This window comes from Oncorhynchus masou, chromosome 10 (genome assembly GCF_036934945.1).
Source record: "Oncorhynchus masou masou isolate Uvic2021 chromosome 10, UVic_Omas_1.1, whole genome shotgun sequence".
Lineage (NCBI taxonomy): Eukaryota > Metazoa > Chordata > Actinopteri > Salmoniformes > Salmonidae > Oncorhynchus > Oncorhynchus masou.
Window position 1 is genome coordinate 13548985 of NC_088221.1, and position 15759 is coordinate 13564743.

The 15759-nt window shown below is 44.6% G+C and overlaps 1 protein-coding gene across 4 annotated transcripts in view; it reads left to right on the plus strand.

Annotated features, from left to right (window-relative positions):
- Positions 1–15759, plus strand: part of LOC135547173 (protein TANC1-like) — a 185044-nt gene that overhangs the window by 98342 nt on the left and 70943 nt on the right. For 2 of the 4 annotated variants that reach the window (XM_064975908.1, XM_064975910.1), the window contains exons 5-6: positions 12180–12319; positions 14587–14806. In XM_064975908.1, coding sequence (XP_064831980.1) covers positions 12180–12319; positions 14587–14806 — 360 coding nt within the window. The remainder of the gene's footprint in view (positions 1–12179; positions 12320–14586; positions 14807–15759) is intronic. The other 2 variants (XM_064975909.1, XM_064975911.1) reach the window with 1 other exon arrangement.

A 15759-nucleotide genomic window follows, 5' to 3' on the forward strand; every position in this document is an offset into this window, starting at 1 on the left:
ATGTTCAATATTCACAAAAAGCTTTTTTCTCTCAAATCTTGTGCACAAATGTGTTTACATCCCTGTAAACGTGTAACCATGTCAGCCCAGTGCCTCCATATCTGCTTCTTCACCTGCAGGATTGTCTGAGGAGGGGGAGAGGAGTGCTGAGGAGTATTTCTGTCTGTAATAAAACCCCTTTGAGGGGATAAACTCATTTTGATTGTCTGGAACTTGGCTCCCCAGTGGATGGACCTGGCTCCTAAGTGGGTGGGCCCTCCCAGGCCCACCCATGGCTGCTCCCCTGCCCAGTCATGTGAAATCCATAGATTAGGGCCTGATGAATTCATTTCAAATGACTGATTTCCTTCAATGAACTGTAACTCAGTAAAATCTTTGACATTGTTGCATGTTATGTTTATATTTTGGTTCTTTGGATTTATCTAGAATTTCATCAGTCCAGAATTGTTTTTATTTTTACACGACACACCCTGAAAAGTTTCAACAGGCACATGCTTTGTAATAACAATTACACGTAAGTAGGCACATTTTTGGACATAATGGAATAATGAACAAATAAATCAACAAAATCAACAACGTTCACCTTTGTTCTCGACTCCTCTGCTGTTAAAACAAAGCACTGTTCCATCTCTGGCTTCATAATGAGGAGTGTTCCAGTGTCTCTGCTGCCCCACAGTCCCACTGATTAGCTTTGATTTGTTGTCATAGGGATGATGTAAGGCTGCTATATCTCATGCATACTTAATGTGCAGATTTGTTTTCATTACAGGTATTATGGGTATAAATGCCACAGCTGTCAGGATAGCCATGCAGCTGCATCATTATTGCCTAAAGTGTTGCGGCTCAGCGCGATGACCCCAATTTCACAAAGCACACACAGCGGTACACAGCACGTCAGTTGTCCCAGTTAGTCTCCGACTGGCTTGAAAATGATAACAGGTTGCCATTTCAATCAGCGACTTTGCCATTTCACTTCTGGTGGGTCACAATGTCGGCCATTTCTTATCAGTCTAGAGTTATTTTTAATGGGAAGTGTTAAACTGGTTAAATTACAATTTCAGGGTTACAGTATATGGAGCCTATTTACGAGTGCGGCTCTTCTATGCCAGAACTGAGGTGTGTGTCCCGGTGTCTTCGGTGTGTGTCAGTGTGTCGCTAAAGTGCCTGAGCCATCATTCCATGCCCAGAGGCCTGCCCACGGCCGAGCTTCCACAAACCTACAGAGACATGGAGACAGGAGAGCACAGAGATGCCTTCTTTATAGGATCCTAATAAGAGCTAGGAGCTCTGGAGGTGACTGGTGAGTGGGCCTGTCACCTCAGAGCCCGTGTGGCTCCCTATTCCCTATAGTGCACTACTTTTGGCCAGATCTAGTACAGTACAGTAGTGTACTATATAGGCAATAGGGTGCCATTTAGGACGCATACCCCTTGTTGTGCCAGCTCTGTGATGACTAAACTGCACAGCCTCAGGTAAAAGAGCCTGGCAGCATTAACACAGTCAAGGCAGGTTCTGCCTGAGAGCACCGCTAGCTAGCTCCCAGCTTTCTCTCTCCCTCTCTCGCTAACTAGCTCCCAGCTTTCTCTCTTTCTCTCTCCTACCCCCCCCTCTCGCTCCATACTCAGTGAGTAGCACGCACAGCCTACATGTTTGTTTGACATGCTTCTTACTGAATGATCCTTCGTAAGGCGCCATAACCATGATGTCAATTTTCATAAGGGGCACAGGTCACTCCTCCCAGGAGCAGGGGTCATCTAATTAAAGCTCCTGACACATCAAAAGAGACGCATTAAGAGACGCATTAACCATATCTACATGTACATGCTACCTCAATCAGCCTAACTAACCAGTGTCTGTATGTAGCCTCGCTACTTTTATAACGAGGCTATTGTTGTTTTTATTTCTTTACTTACCTATTGTTCACCTAATACATTTTTTTTGCACTATTGGTTAGAGCCTGTAAGTAAGCATTTCACTGTACCTGTTGTATTCGGCGCATGTGACAAACTTTGATTTGATTAATATGTCCTTTAGAATAGCTTGGATATAGACTGGCTAGAAGGACACTACCGTCAGTGTCAAAGGTTAGTCTATATTCTACAAACTGGCCTGTTTTACAGGTAGCATGTTTATCTCCCCTCCCCCTGGATGGACGGCCCCACCATCAACAACACGCATTAGCGATCACACAGATAATAGCCAATGTCACATTATAGGCAATTAAGCCCAGATAAGACTTCAGAGGCTATCAAATTTGCAATTGCCGTGAATGCTTGGGTGTGGAGATAGCTAGGACATCACAGCCAATGAAAAGGGACCGGTAGGTAGTACACCAGAGTATACAGGAAGGATGGACCATTTGAGAGAGGATCTGCCTGGAGATAAAAATGCTCTGCCCAAAGACTCCCCAGACAGACAGTGTGTAATGATGATTTACATTGCGTCTGTGCTTCAATCCCCACCAGCCTCTAGCCCTGCTGCTGTTGACTGTCGTCTGGTCCAGACCCCAGCTCCAGCACAATCACAGGTTGCATCCTAAATAGCAGCCTATTCCCTTATAGTGCAATACTTTTGACCAGAGCCCAGTACACTATATAGGGAATAGAGTTTGCTTTGGGACTCAGCCACAGACAGGACAAAGGTAGTGATTGCTCCTCAGAGGCAGGTGGATCTTTAGAGCTTTTAGAGGAGCCACTGATGGAGCGGCCTGTCACGGCCCGGTCATAAAGGGCTCCCTGATGGATGCAGCATCGCCCCGGCCCAAACCCTCCATTTGGTCTGATTGCTGCTGAGCCTGGTTCTGATGTGGGAGCCCGCCAGGGCCCGTATTCACTATGCATCTCAGAGTAGGAGTGCTGATCTAGGATATTTTTTTTCTCTTTTCAATCATAATAAATAAGAAGGCGGACCTAATCCTAGGATCAGTCCTGTGTGGCTCAGTTGGTAGAGCATGGTGCATATAACACCAAGGATTATGGGTTCGATTCCCCACTGGGGCCACCAGTGGGGAATATGCCATTTAGCAGATATGCAAAAGTGTCTGCTAAATGGCATATATTATATCCACTGAGTGTATAAAACATTAACAAAACCTTCCTAAAATTGAGTTGGTGGACCATTCTTGATACACAAACTGATGAGAGTGAAAAACCAAACAGTGTTGCAGTTCTTGAAACAAACTGGTGTGCCTGGCACCGCCTACCATTCCCCGTTCAAAGGCTTTGAAATATTTTGTCTTTCCCATTCACCTTCTGAATGGCACACATACACAATCCATGTCTCAATTGTCTCAAGGCTTAAAAATGTCTCCTCCCCTTCATCTAAACTGCTTTGAAGTTGATTTAACAAGTGACATCACTAAGGGATCATAGCATTCACCTGGATTCACCTGGTCAGTCTAGTCATGGAAAAAGCAGGTGTTCCTAATGTGTTGTACACTCAGTGTATGTTACTTTGAGACACTTTGAATACAGTCCCTGGTCAGGTCTGGGAGGGCTACCTGGAAACAGTGGTGCAGTAAGTGACAGTAACTGGTAAAGAATGCGTTGTCGTAAACAGTGGTGTTGATGTGACGCCGACATGCTTTGTACTGCCATTTATACTGAGAACATGGTGGGGTTTGCAGTAGCACCAGCTGCATGCATTTACTCACACTGAGCATGCGGCTGGTGTTACATTTCACTCCGATTTGAGTCGTTAGATTTTAATTTTTAATTTTACCTTTATTTAACCAGGCAAGTCAGTTAAGAACACATTCTTATAATCTTATAATTTGTGTCCTTTAATAACATGTGTTTATTGTATTCCAATTAGGTTTCACCAGTTAGTTTTCAACTCTGAAATTAAGGTCACTCTTTATCAGGGCCTACCTAACATTAACACCTGTCAAATGCGGGTAGATTTAGGCATTGGCGGGCATTGAAATCAAATAGTCATGTATGATCACATTTGTTGAAAAATAAATTCTGCAGTAGCTGTTTTTCAAAGAATTTCCACCGTTTTGTTTCATAGCTGGTGAATGAATCGCGTAAAGTCAAAGAACTACAAATCCTATGTAGCCTATTCCACCTCGTGCTGCGATGCTGCCTGGCTGCGGGCTGTGTTAAGTGAAAGATTCATTTTTAGAAGCTCCGCGCACAGGCATAAAAGTTGGGTCTAATTTACTTGAAACTAATGTCTACTAAAGTGAGATTTTGTCCTTGTGTTTCTTGGCTATTTACATGGTTTTGTTCACAAACAAGGTTGTTTTTCTACGTTTGAGATATAACTGCTAGGGGAGAGAAAAGACTCAATCTCACAGGCACAAACATGACCTGAGTCTCGCTACCACGGTAACCTCCCGCCCTTAAAGGGGCAGGTAAACACTTTTTGTCTCATCTGTGATATTTTAAAAAGAATCAGGTCACAAAAAGACTCAGGTCGTTGGTGTAATTTTAGCGGCAAATGTTTTTATGTTGCCTGGTAAAAAATCTGGGTGGCTGGTGAACCAAAATGTTAATTTTATGCCTTGCTCTTACCTATTCCTAACTGCAATCAGCTTGAAAATCTGTTTTTTTTTTCTGGATCAAAATGGGGCTTAGGTGGTGGGTGTGGTGGGTGATTGGCAATGGGCCTAGCCAATTGTGCAGTATCCGACCTGCACATCTTAGAGGCCCACCTGTTGTTTAAAAATAATTTCCTGCAATTCTACACATTTTGCCATGTGGTGGAGATAACTTTTTTATATATAAATATATTTGTTTTACTGTTTAGACATAGGCGGCCCGAAAAACACACTCAATACTTTTCTATGCAGAAAAAAACCCATTAAAATCGCAGTATATAAACATTCCAGCTGTTGAAATGGGGGGGAATGATATCAATGTCAAGCAGCGGCTTATAGACAGCAGTATTCATAGGAAAACAAAGTCAGTGATTCACAGGCCCATTATTTATAACAGAACATTGTGCACTGAATTAAATGTTTAACGTAGGCTGCTGGGGCATTGAAAGGGCACCTGTTAACAGCCTGTGCAGACATTGCAGATGTAACAGATGTCTCCTGGCTGGCTAGTGCTCTGTATCTGTCTTGCTGGTACTGCTGTACACTGAACAGAACAGAGCTACATTACAGTATAGTATGAACCAGCAACCAGTCATACGGGGTCCTGGTTAAAAGTAGTGCACTATATAGGGAATAAGGTGCCATTTGGGAAATATCCTTACACTTACATCTCTCCTTGCCCGGCAGAAACATGACCAAAGTGTAGTCTAGCCTACTAAAGGGGTGTGGGGATGGTGTGTAAAAGACATCACGCCGCTTGCTTAGCGAGTACCACTTTCTCCCGATTCGGCACATCCTCTGCCTTGCTAGCACACGTGATCACCCTCCTGAAGCTTCTTACCAGTCAGCGCCATGGGAAAAGCTAGCAATTCAGACACTTCAGGCTGAGGAGTAAGTTTCACACATCCCCATGTGCAACAGGTGCACTCCTTAGTATGCAAATATATTGCAGACTTTGGAGAAGAGAGAAGTCAGCCAAGCAGTGTTTGTGTGAAAGGAGTGAAATTAAAATGAAGTGAAATGAGTTATAGTGCAAAAGAGGGGAGAGGGGGTGGAGTGGAGGAGGAGAAAGAGTAGGGAGAGGGAGCGTTGGTGGAGGGGTCTCCTTGGTTAATAATGAGTAATGAGATATTCCATAATTTCTATCCTTCCCTCCCCCTCTCTTGACTCTGCCTCGTTCCATTTCACCACATGTATTGCTCAACTAGGTTGGAACCACAGAACCAAAGGCATCATTCCAGGATTAGAACATCCTCCCTCTCAACCAATATGCTGTAGAATTTCTGCCCACAGTATGATGGTAATACAACCTTTGCAAGGGAATTAGAGAAGTAAGCATGTTCACGGTAGCAGAGTGGTTTCTGCAGGGGGTCACAAGTTGCCTCTGGTTTTGAGTTTAGCGTTAAATCAAATCAGCATAGACTGCGTCCATTACCAGATTTCATATGAATGAAATGGTTAGATTGTTCTTGCTTCCGATGCCACCACAGTAGTAAATAATATTGTGTGTGCCTTTGTGTGTTCGTTCATGTATGGTGGCATTAGTTTTGACTTCATTACGTCTTGGCAGTACATTATGTGGCTGGACGGGTTTGTATTTAATCAGAGGGACTGCCAGCATTATTAATAACTGGAAGAGAGAGGGGGGGAGAGGTGCTGACAGAATGCAGGGTAATAACTTACTGTAGTCCAGGCCTTGCACTGCCCTTAGGGGGGATAGCCCCCCGTATGTGGAGCTATATTCCTCTGGCTCCTCATGCACATGCTGAGGTAATGTACATACAGAATACCAGCAGCATCCCCCAGTTGAGGAAGAAGGGCCCTATATAATCTGCGTTTTGGAGAAGGCAGGCAGATTCACGTAATCTAGACATTAAAACAGAATTCAGATTTATTGAAACAATTAGTTGGAAATCAACTTAATGTATTGAACTCATTAGAAAAGGCATAGATTTGCTCAAGTTAATCATAAGACATGAACAAAATGCATCAGTGATTTGTATTTTCCTGCAACAGCACAGGAATGCCCATCTGTTTGTGTCTGTGTGTTATCAAGGCACAAGGCGAGACCCAAATGCAGACACAGGAGGCAGATGGTTGGAGTCTTACAATGTTTAATAATCCAAAGGGGTAGGCAAGGCAATGGTCGTGGACAGGCAAAAAGGTCAAAACCAGATCAGAGTCCAGGAGGTACAGAGTGGCACACAGGCTCGTGGTAAAGGCAGGCAGAATGGTCAGGCAGGTGGTACAAAGTCCAGAAACATTCAAGGGTCAAAATCGGGAGGACTAGAAAAACTAGAGACGGCAAAAAGCAGGAGAACGTGAAAAACCACTGGATGACTTGGAAACATACAAGACGAACTGGCACAGAGAGACAGGAAACACAGGGATAAATACACTGGGGAAAATAAGCGACATCTGGAAGGGTGTCAGGTGAAACAGATCAGGGTGTGGCGTGTGTGTGCGTGTGTGTGTGTGTGTGTGTGTACATTACCGGTCAAAAGTTTTAGAACACCTACTCATTCAAGGGTTTTTCTTTTAAAATGTGTTCTACATTGTAGAAAAACAACCAAAAAAGTGTTAAACAAATCCAAATATATTTTATATTTGAGATTCTTCAAATAGCCACCCTTTGCCTTGATGACAACTTTGCACACTCTTGGCATTCTTGGCACTGTTCCTAGGCCGTCATTGAAATAAGAATTTGTTCTTAACTGACTTGCATAGTTAAATAAAGGTCAAATACATTTTTTTTATCTCATCCAGCTTCACCTGGAATGCTTTTCCAACAGTCTTGAAGGAGTTCCCACATATGCTGAGCACTTGTTGGCTGCATTTCCTTCACTCTGCGGTCCGACTCATCCCAAACCATCTCAATTTGGCTGATGTCGGGGGCTTGTGGAGGCCAGGTCATCTAATGCAGCACTCCATCATGCTCGTTATTGGTAAAATAGCCCTTACACAGCCTGGACGTGTGTTGGGTCATTGTGCTGTTGAAAAACAAACGATAGCCCCATTAAGCCCAAACCAGATGGGATGGCGTATCGCTGCAGAATGCTGTGGTAGCTATGCTGGTCAAGTGTCCCTTAAATTCTAAATAAACCACTTACAGTGTCAACAGCAAAGCACACCCACACCATAACACCTCCTCCATGCTCTACGGTGGGAAATACACATGCGGAGATCATCCGTTCACTCACACCGTGTCTCACAAAGACACGGCGGTTGGAACCAAAATTTGCGAAATGTAGAAAATAGTAACATTAAAGAAAAATCATTGAATGACTAGGTGTTCTAAAACTTTTGGCCGGTAGTGTATGTGTAGCTGTTAGCGATGATGATAACCATGTTCTGGTAGAGATGGAAAGGCCTTCGCAAAAACCTCCTCAATTGAATGTTAACTGCAAAGTAGCATATGCCTACCTGGCAGAATGATATCTTGATTATTTGCATCAATCCAGTAGCCATTTGTTTAGCAAACTCTCCAATCACATGAGCGCTACAGAAACATCGCTAACCAAACAACGGTCTCTTGCTGGTGCGCACTTGAATTAATAACCTCTCTGGGATATGTTGGACGGTAGCGTCCCACCTGGCTAACATCCAGTGAAAATGCAGCGCGCCAAATTCAAATAAATTACTATAAAAATTCAACTTTGAAATCACACATTCAATATACCAAATTAAAGCTACACTTGTTGTGAATCCAGCCAACGTGTCAGATTTCAAAAAGGCTTTTCGGCGAAAGCAAACAATGCTATTATTATGAGGATAGCACCCCAGTAAACAAAGAGAGAAAAGCATATTTCAACCCTGCAGGCGTGACACCTTTGAGCTTCTTCTGTTGGCACTCCAATATGTCCCATAAACATCACAAATGGTCCTTTTGTTCGATTAATCCCGTCGATATATATCCAAAATGTCCATTTATTTGGCGCGTTTGATCCAGAAAACACCGGTTCCAACTTGCGCAACGTGACTACAAAATATCTCAAAAATTACCTGCAAGCATTGTCCAAACATTTCAAACTACTTTTGCATTACAACTTTAGGTATTTTGTACATAAATAATCGATAAAATTGAAGACGGGATAAACAACGTTCAATACAGGATGATAACAAAGTGTATCGAGCATTTCTGGTCACGCGCCTCTATCTAACAGTACTTTAACGGTTTTCTTCCGTCGAAGGAGAAGCGGATCAAGATGCAGCGTGGTGGTTATTCATGTTCTTTAATAAAAAAAGGAACTAGACATGAAATAACTAACAAAATAATGAATGAACAAAAACCTAAACAGTCCTATCTGGTGTAGACACAGAGACAGGAACAATCACCCCCGAAATACTCAAAGAATATGGCTGCCTAAATATGGTTCCCAATCAGAGACAATGATAAACACCTGCCTCTGATTGAGAACCACTCCAGACAGCCATAGACTATGCTAAATACCCCCACTAAGCCACACACCCAGTACCTAACAAAACCCCAAGACAAAACACACCACAATAAACCCATGTCACACCCTGGCCTGACAAAATAAATAAAGACAAACACAATATACTACGACCAGGGCGTGACAGAACCCCCCCCCCCCCCTCAGGTGCGGACTCCCGGACGCACATCAAAACAATAGGGAAGGGTCCGGGTGGGCGTCTGTCCATGATGGCGGCTCCGGCGCGGGACGTGGACCCCACTCTATCAATGTCTTAGTCCCTCCTCCTCGCGTCCTAGGATAGGAGACTCCGGCAGTGCTGTAGAGGCGGAAGGCTCTGGCTGCGCTGAACAGGCGGGAGACTCTGGCAGCGCTGTAGAGGAGGAAGGCTCTGGCTGCGCTGAACAGGCGGGAAACTCCGGCAGCGCAGGAGAGGAGAAAGGCTCCGGCAGCGCTGAACAGGCGGGAGACTCCGGCAGCGCAGGAGAGGAGGAAGGCTCCGGCAGCGCTGGAGAGGCGAGGCGCACTGTAGGCCTGATGCGTGGTGCTGGCACTGGTGGTACTGGGCTGAGGACACGCACAGGAAGCCTGGTGCGGGGAGCTGCCACCGGAGGGCTGGTGTGTGGAGGTGGCACAGGATGGGCTAGACCGTGAAGGCGTATTGGAGATCTTGAGAGCAGTGCTGGCACAGGACGTGCAAGGCTAGGAAGGTGCACAGGAGGCCTGGTGTGTGAGGCTGGCACCATCTTTACCAGCCGACTAACACGCACCTCAGGACGAGTATGGAGCGCTGACCCAGGTGCCATCAAATCCCCGACACGCTCCGTCGAGCGAATTCCATGCTTAAAGCACCAACACAGCAACTCCCTAATTTCTCTCTCCTCCAATTTCCCCATTAACTCCTTCACAGACTCTGCTTCGCTCACCTCCAACACCGGCTCTGGTTCTGGTCTCCTCCTTGGCTCCTCACGATAAACAGGGAGAGTTGGCTCAGGTCTGACTCCTGACTCTGCCACACTCTCCCTGAGCCCCCCCCCCCCCAAGAAATTTTTGGGGCTGACTCTCGGGTTTCCATCCGCGTCGCCGTGCTGCCTCCTCATACCGGCGCCTCTCCGCTTTTACCGCCTCCAGCAGCGATATTCTCCAGGCTGAGCCCAGGGTCCTTCTCCGTCCAATTCGTCCTCCCATGTCCATTCCTCTCTTTGTTGCTCCTGCTGATTCTGTTGCCTGTTACCACGCCGCTTGGTCCTGTTGTGGTGGGTGATTCTGTAACGGTTCTCGTCTGTCGAAGGAGAAGCGGACCAAAATCCAGCGTGGTGGTTATTCATGTTCTCTAATAAAAAAAGGAACTAGACATGAAATAACTAACAAAATAATGAATGAACGAAAACCTAAACAGTCCTATCTGGTGTAGACACAGAGACAGGAACAATCACCCACGAAATACTCAAATAATATGGCTGCCTAAATATGGTTCCCAATCAGAGACAACGATAAACACCTGCCTCTGATTGAGAACCACTCCAGACAGCCATAGACTATGCTAAATACCCCCCACTAAGCCACACACCCAATACCTAACAAAACCCCAAGACAAAATACACCACAATAAACCCATGTCACACCCTGGCCTGACCAAATAAATAAAGACAAACACAATATACTATGACCAGGGCTTGACAAGTACACTTTAAGTTACCCTCGTTCTGGATGTCCGTACTTCTTCATTACACAAAGGAAAAACGTCAACCAATTTCTAAAGACTGTTGACATCCAGTGGAAGAGATGGGAACTGCAAGCCCCTGCCTTAGAATTCTAGATTCCCAATGAAAACTTATTGAAAAGAGAGTGACCTAAAAAAAGAAAGAAATCCTGGATGGTTTGTCCTCGGGGTTTCTGAATAAGCTCTGTATACTCACAGACATCATTCAAACCGTTTTAGAAACTTCAGAGTGTTTTCTATCCAAATCTACCAATAATATGCATATCCTGGCTTCTGAGCCAGAGTAGCAGGCCGTTTACTTTGGACACGCTTTTCATCCAGACGTGAAAATACTGCCCCATATCCCAAAGAAGTTAAAGGGTAACTACACCCAAAAATCTAAATTTTTTAGATTTTTCCCAGACCTCAAAAGTGGTCTCCTGATGTGGTTTAAGCATTGTTGTCGACATAGAAAGCCCTGTTTTTCTATTAAAAAAGTGTGATTTTGAGAGCAAAAATATGAAAAACTTAAACCTGGAAAAACAAAATGGAGAAACTGTAATTTGGGGTAAAACTAAACGGAATGAGGCAAAACATGTAACAGATTTTATAGATCCCTAAGGATGTATAGGTTTGTAGTGAGCTTGTAAGTCAGTGCTTCATTAGCTCATGCTTTATTGATAATGAAAAGCAATATGTGCATTCTTTGAAACATCATTAATACACACAGTAGGCTACAGGTGTAGAATCGTAATTTGATCAATCAGCACAGCATGAAATGCAAACATTTAGTAAATTCAACATTTATAAACACTTTCTGCTTAAAAATGTCAGACATGATTTCCCCTAAAAATTGAAAATGTATCAACCCCTACAAAAATGTCCATTAATTATAATCCACACAATAACTCACATTTCCTGTTGCTGCAGGATTATTTTCCTGCTGTGAGAAACTGGTCAAATCAAGATCCTATATCTGTATATACAAGAGGATTTAGCACAGTAGCATCCAAAGCTTGTCAATATGAAATTTGGCCCCAGAAATATAAAATGTTATCCACCCAACACAAGCAGTAGCGAGGGACTGAGACAACAACCGAAGTTAGAAGCGGAAGCCTTTTTTGTATTCGGTTCTTCATTGATATTCGGAGGCTATGTGAGTGAGGGCTGTAAACAATGAGCAGCAGCACCGAGCAGAATGGCACCCTGGACGTGTTGCAGAGAGACAGGCACAGTCACAGCATTCCTAATGAGGCAGGCTGATCCTGCGTAGCCTGCGGAGTACCGCCTCTGTACTGCACTGAGCTGTACTCTACTGTGCTGCACGCTGGCTGTATCCACCTCTGTGTCAGTGTGTGTGCCTCTCTGCCTGCCTGCGCAACCCCAGCAGCTGTGTGTGTGTGTCTGTGGGTGTGCGTGCAGCAGGGGCTCAGTCGGTCACTGGCCCTGGGTTGGACTGCATGGGAATATTAACATGATTTATTTCTCATCTCTCACACAGCAGAGCTGCAAGCTGAGAAAGAGACCAACTCCTCCTCCTCCCCTGCCACTCAGGAGCTGATGACAAGGCTGGGCTTCTTACTGGGAGAAGGGATCCCAGGCACGGCTCGCATACCTATGGAAGACAAGAATGAAAAAAAGGTATTTCATTTCCCCGGCAGCTGCTGCAGCGGCCGCACAACACCAGAGATAGAGAGATAGAAGGAGGGAGGGGAGGGGAGAGTGTGTGAAAAGAAGGGAAAGAAGAAAGGATGCTTATTTTGGTGCAGTTTGTCTTTGCCCTGGTTCTTTGGACTTGGATTAAAGTCTCACTACTACCACAGGAATGATTCTAATTGCAGCAGATAAGGGTAACTCTAACCTCAACATGTTCTCAGATGTGTTTTGTGTGTGCACAAAGGGAATGTTTAGTTAAGTAATCTACTGTTGTGTGTTGGTGTATGAGCCTGAGGTATCCAGTGTGATGGTCTTAGGGTAACTTGAGTAGCTCTTGCAGGGGCACTTGAGTATGTAATACGAGTGTACGTGCTTACGTCCAGAAATAGAGTTATGTCAAGTCTTCGGCTCAGTTTGTTTTGCTCTGCTAATTAGTCTGGGGCTCAGCGTAAGAAAAGAGCACTCCTTTGATTTCCCTCTACACGCATCACGCTTCTTTGGCACATTTTGGGCCAGAATCAGTCATTTTAGTCACTTTAAGCTTATATTCCATGAATCATCTTCATTCATCGAGATGTCAAGGTGAGAAACCCAAGAAATCAGGGCAACAATGAGTTGGGCTGTTTTTTTGTTCAGCAGCAGCCTTGAAGGATGTTCTTCTCTGTGCTTCAGAGAGAAACACCTGGAGGCGTTGATCGTCTGTTAATTATTCGTTGGTGTATGAGGGAATAGTTACTTCTACACAGCCATTTTACTATCGGAGTTTAAACGCGTCGTCTGTTTATTCTGCCCTAGAGTAAATGCCATTAAACTATTATATCATCAGCGTGGTATGTTGTCTGGTGTAAGTTGCCTTAGCCTTTTCTCCACATTACATGGGCTGTAATCATTAGGCAACAAACGGAAGAAAACAGACTGAAACAGGGAGGAAAACCCAGACTTGTCCAAGAAGAAACGCTCATTTTTGTTTTCCCGTTGCAAGTTTTTTTCTTTTGTGTGCCCTTATCAATATGACCCGAATTTAGCTGGCGTTGTTCTCCAGAGTGCTAAGTTGTGATGTAGATGGGAAACGATGAGGAAGAGTTAGCCATTTGGTGAGGAACTGTTTGCAGGCTGCGGGGCTTCATCCCAAATGGCACCCTATTCCCTATATAGTTCACAACTTTTGACCAGGGCCCATAGCCCAAAGTTAGTGCAGTGAAAAGGGAACAAGTTGCCATTTGGGACGCAGTCCGGGGATCTCGCCAGGGAGGAGGCATGTAGCACACCGCTAGGCGCTAACGCTAACTCCAGACATCAAGCCCCCATCCTGACTTATATACATACTGGATGGAGGAGAGGGAGGCAGGCAGCTGAGAGGACAATATAGGGGACAAACCTAGAGTTTGAAGTTATGTCATTAGCACTTGAGTACCAGGAAGAGCATGGTGATCAATCATGGGCTCAGCTCTTCTGGTTTTTAATCTCATTGTATGGCCCATATTGCAAGTTGTCATTCAGTTGTTCAAGTCTTGTCTGAAAGACCTTTTAGATCATAATGAATTAGTTTGGACAGGAGGGACCTGATCCTTGATCAGCCCTCCTACTCTTCTACTCTGGGATACGTTCAGGTCTCGTTTTGGACTTGATTTTGCTGTTTTGAAAGCCTCGCTTTGTTTACTGAGCGAGCTCATGCCTTCAGCTTGTGTGTCATGCTCACATGTGAACTGCTTATATTTGACCAGGAATTTGTATTGCTTGCACATGATTCGGGTTATTTGCTTTGGTTAAAAAAAGCTAATTGACTTGCATCATATTTTCCGGTCTGCTCCCATAAAAGGAGAAAAGCACCCCCCCCCCCTTATTCTTGGTACACACTGGAAACTGTTGAGTGTAAAAAGCCCAGCAGCGTTGCAGAACTAGACAACAACCGGTGTGCCTGGCACCTACTACCATACCCCATTCAAAGGCACTTAAATATTTTGTCTTGCCCGTTCACCCTCAGAATGGCACACATACACAATCCATGTCTCAGTTGTCTCAAAGTTAAAAATCCTTCTTTAACCTGTCTCCCCCCCTTCATCTACACTGATTGAAGTGCATTTAACAAGTGACATCAATAAGGGATCATAGCTTTCACCTGGATTCACCTGGATTCACCTGGTCAGTCTATGTCATGGAAAGAGACATGTTTTGTACACTCAGTGTATATTTGACTGCCATGTGGGATCAGTGAAGCCAAATAAAATATGTTTCTCCTCCTCCTCCTGTAGTGCTCAGTGACTGGTCAGGGTATCAGTCCCTGCTCCAGTCTGACCAGTAGCACAACGTCCCCCAGCACAGAGAGCCCGTGCTCCACCCTGAACAGCAACGCCAGCCACAGCCTCAGACGCAGCAGTGGTCACGGCAGACCTCCCCTGAGTCACTCCAGCCCCTGTGGGACCATCACCAGCCCCAGCTCCACGCTCGAGAGCAAGGACAGCGGGATCATAGGTGAGAGACACTCGGACTGCTTGTCAGTATCTCAGCCCCACCCTCTATGTAGTGTGCTACTTTTCACCAAGGCCTCTCTGGTCAAAAGTAGTACACTATAGGGAATATGGTGCCATTTGGGACAGAATTTGACTGACTCAGTCGTTTATTCCCAAGCACGCAGCCTTTCCTCAGTACTATTCACATTATGCACAATTCCCATAGGAGTGGACCTAGAATGTCCCATGACACTAGCATCATCAACAGGATAACTCTGCATTACCCTGACTACTCCAATCTGGCATTAATAACACATATATACTTATAACCTTCATTTAATCCAACATCTTTGTTTTACCCTTTTATGGATGCTCTGAATGAAAAGTGTACGTGTCATTGTTGTTCCTCTACTTTGTCAATGTCTGTTTTATCAGTTCTGTATTGAGCTGTTAGTGGTATGTTAGAGAGTAGTGGTGGTGACAGTTTCAACAGCATGGTGACTTCTCTGTTTATCTGGCAGCACTGGCTTTAGGAGATTTCAGGATTTACACAGGCTGACAGGAAGATGAGTTATCACTGTATTCATTTCCTCTGGGGTTTCTGCTTAAAGGTCTCAGGGACAGTGAAACCTACTAGAAATCCATTCGGAAATCTTGAACCTGGTCCTACAGAGCTGTTTGTCACAAAATTATTTTTTTCTCTGGTTGGTGACGTTCATTTCTCAAGGCTCCAGTTGATTTGGACCAAACTAGGACAAAAGCAGTTAACCTTCTCTGTATTTCCGAGGCGTCTAACTAGGACATTGAGATTCTATCCCCTATTGTACGGTCACCCAGGTAGACAGATTAGGCCTATATGAAGATAAAATGAAGATAAAAGACAATAGCCTCTGCTGATCTAAATGACAAATGGTAAGCTGTTGTCGAGGTCGTGGCCCTTTATGTGGCCAAGCCAGACTTGGTTTGTTGGCAGTG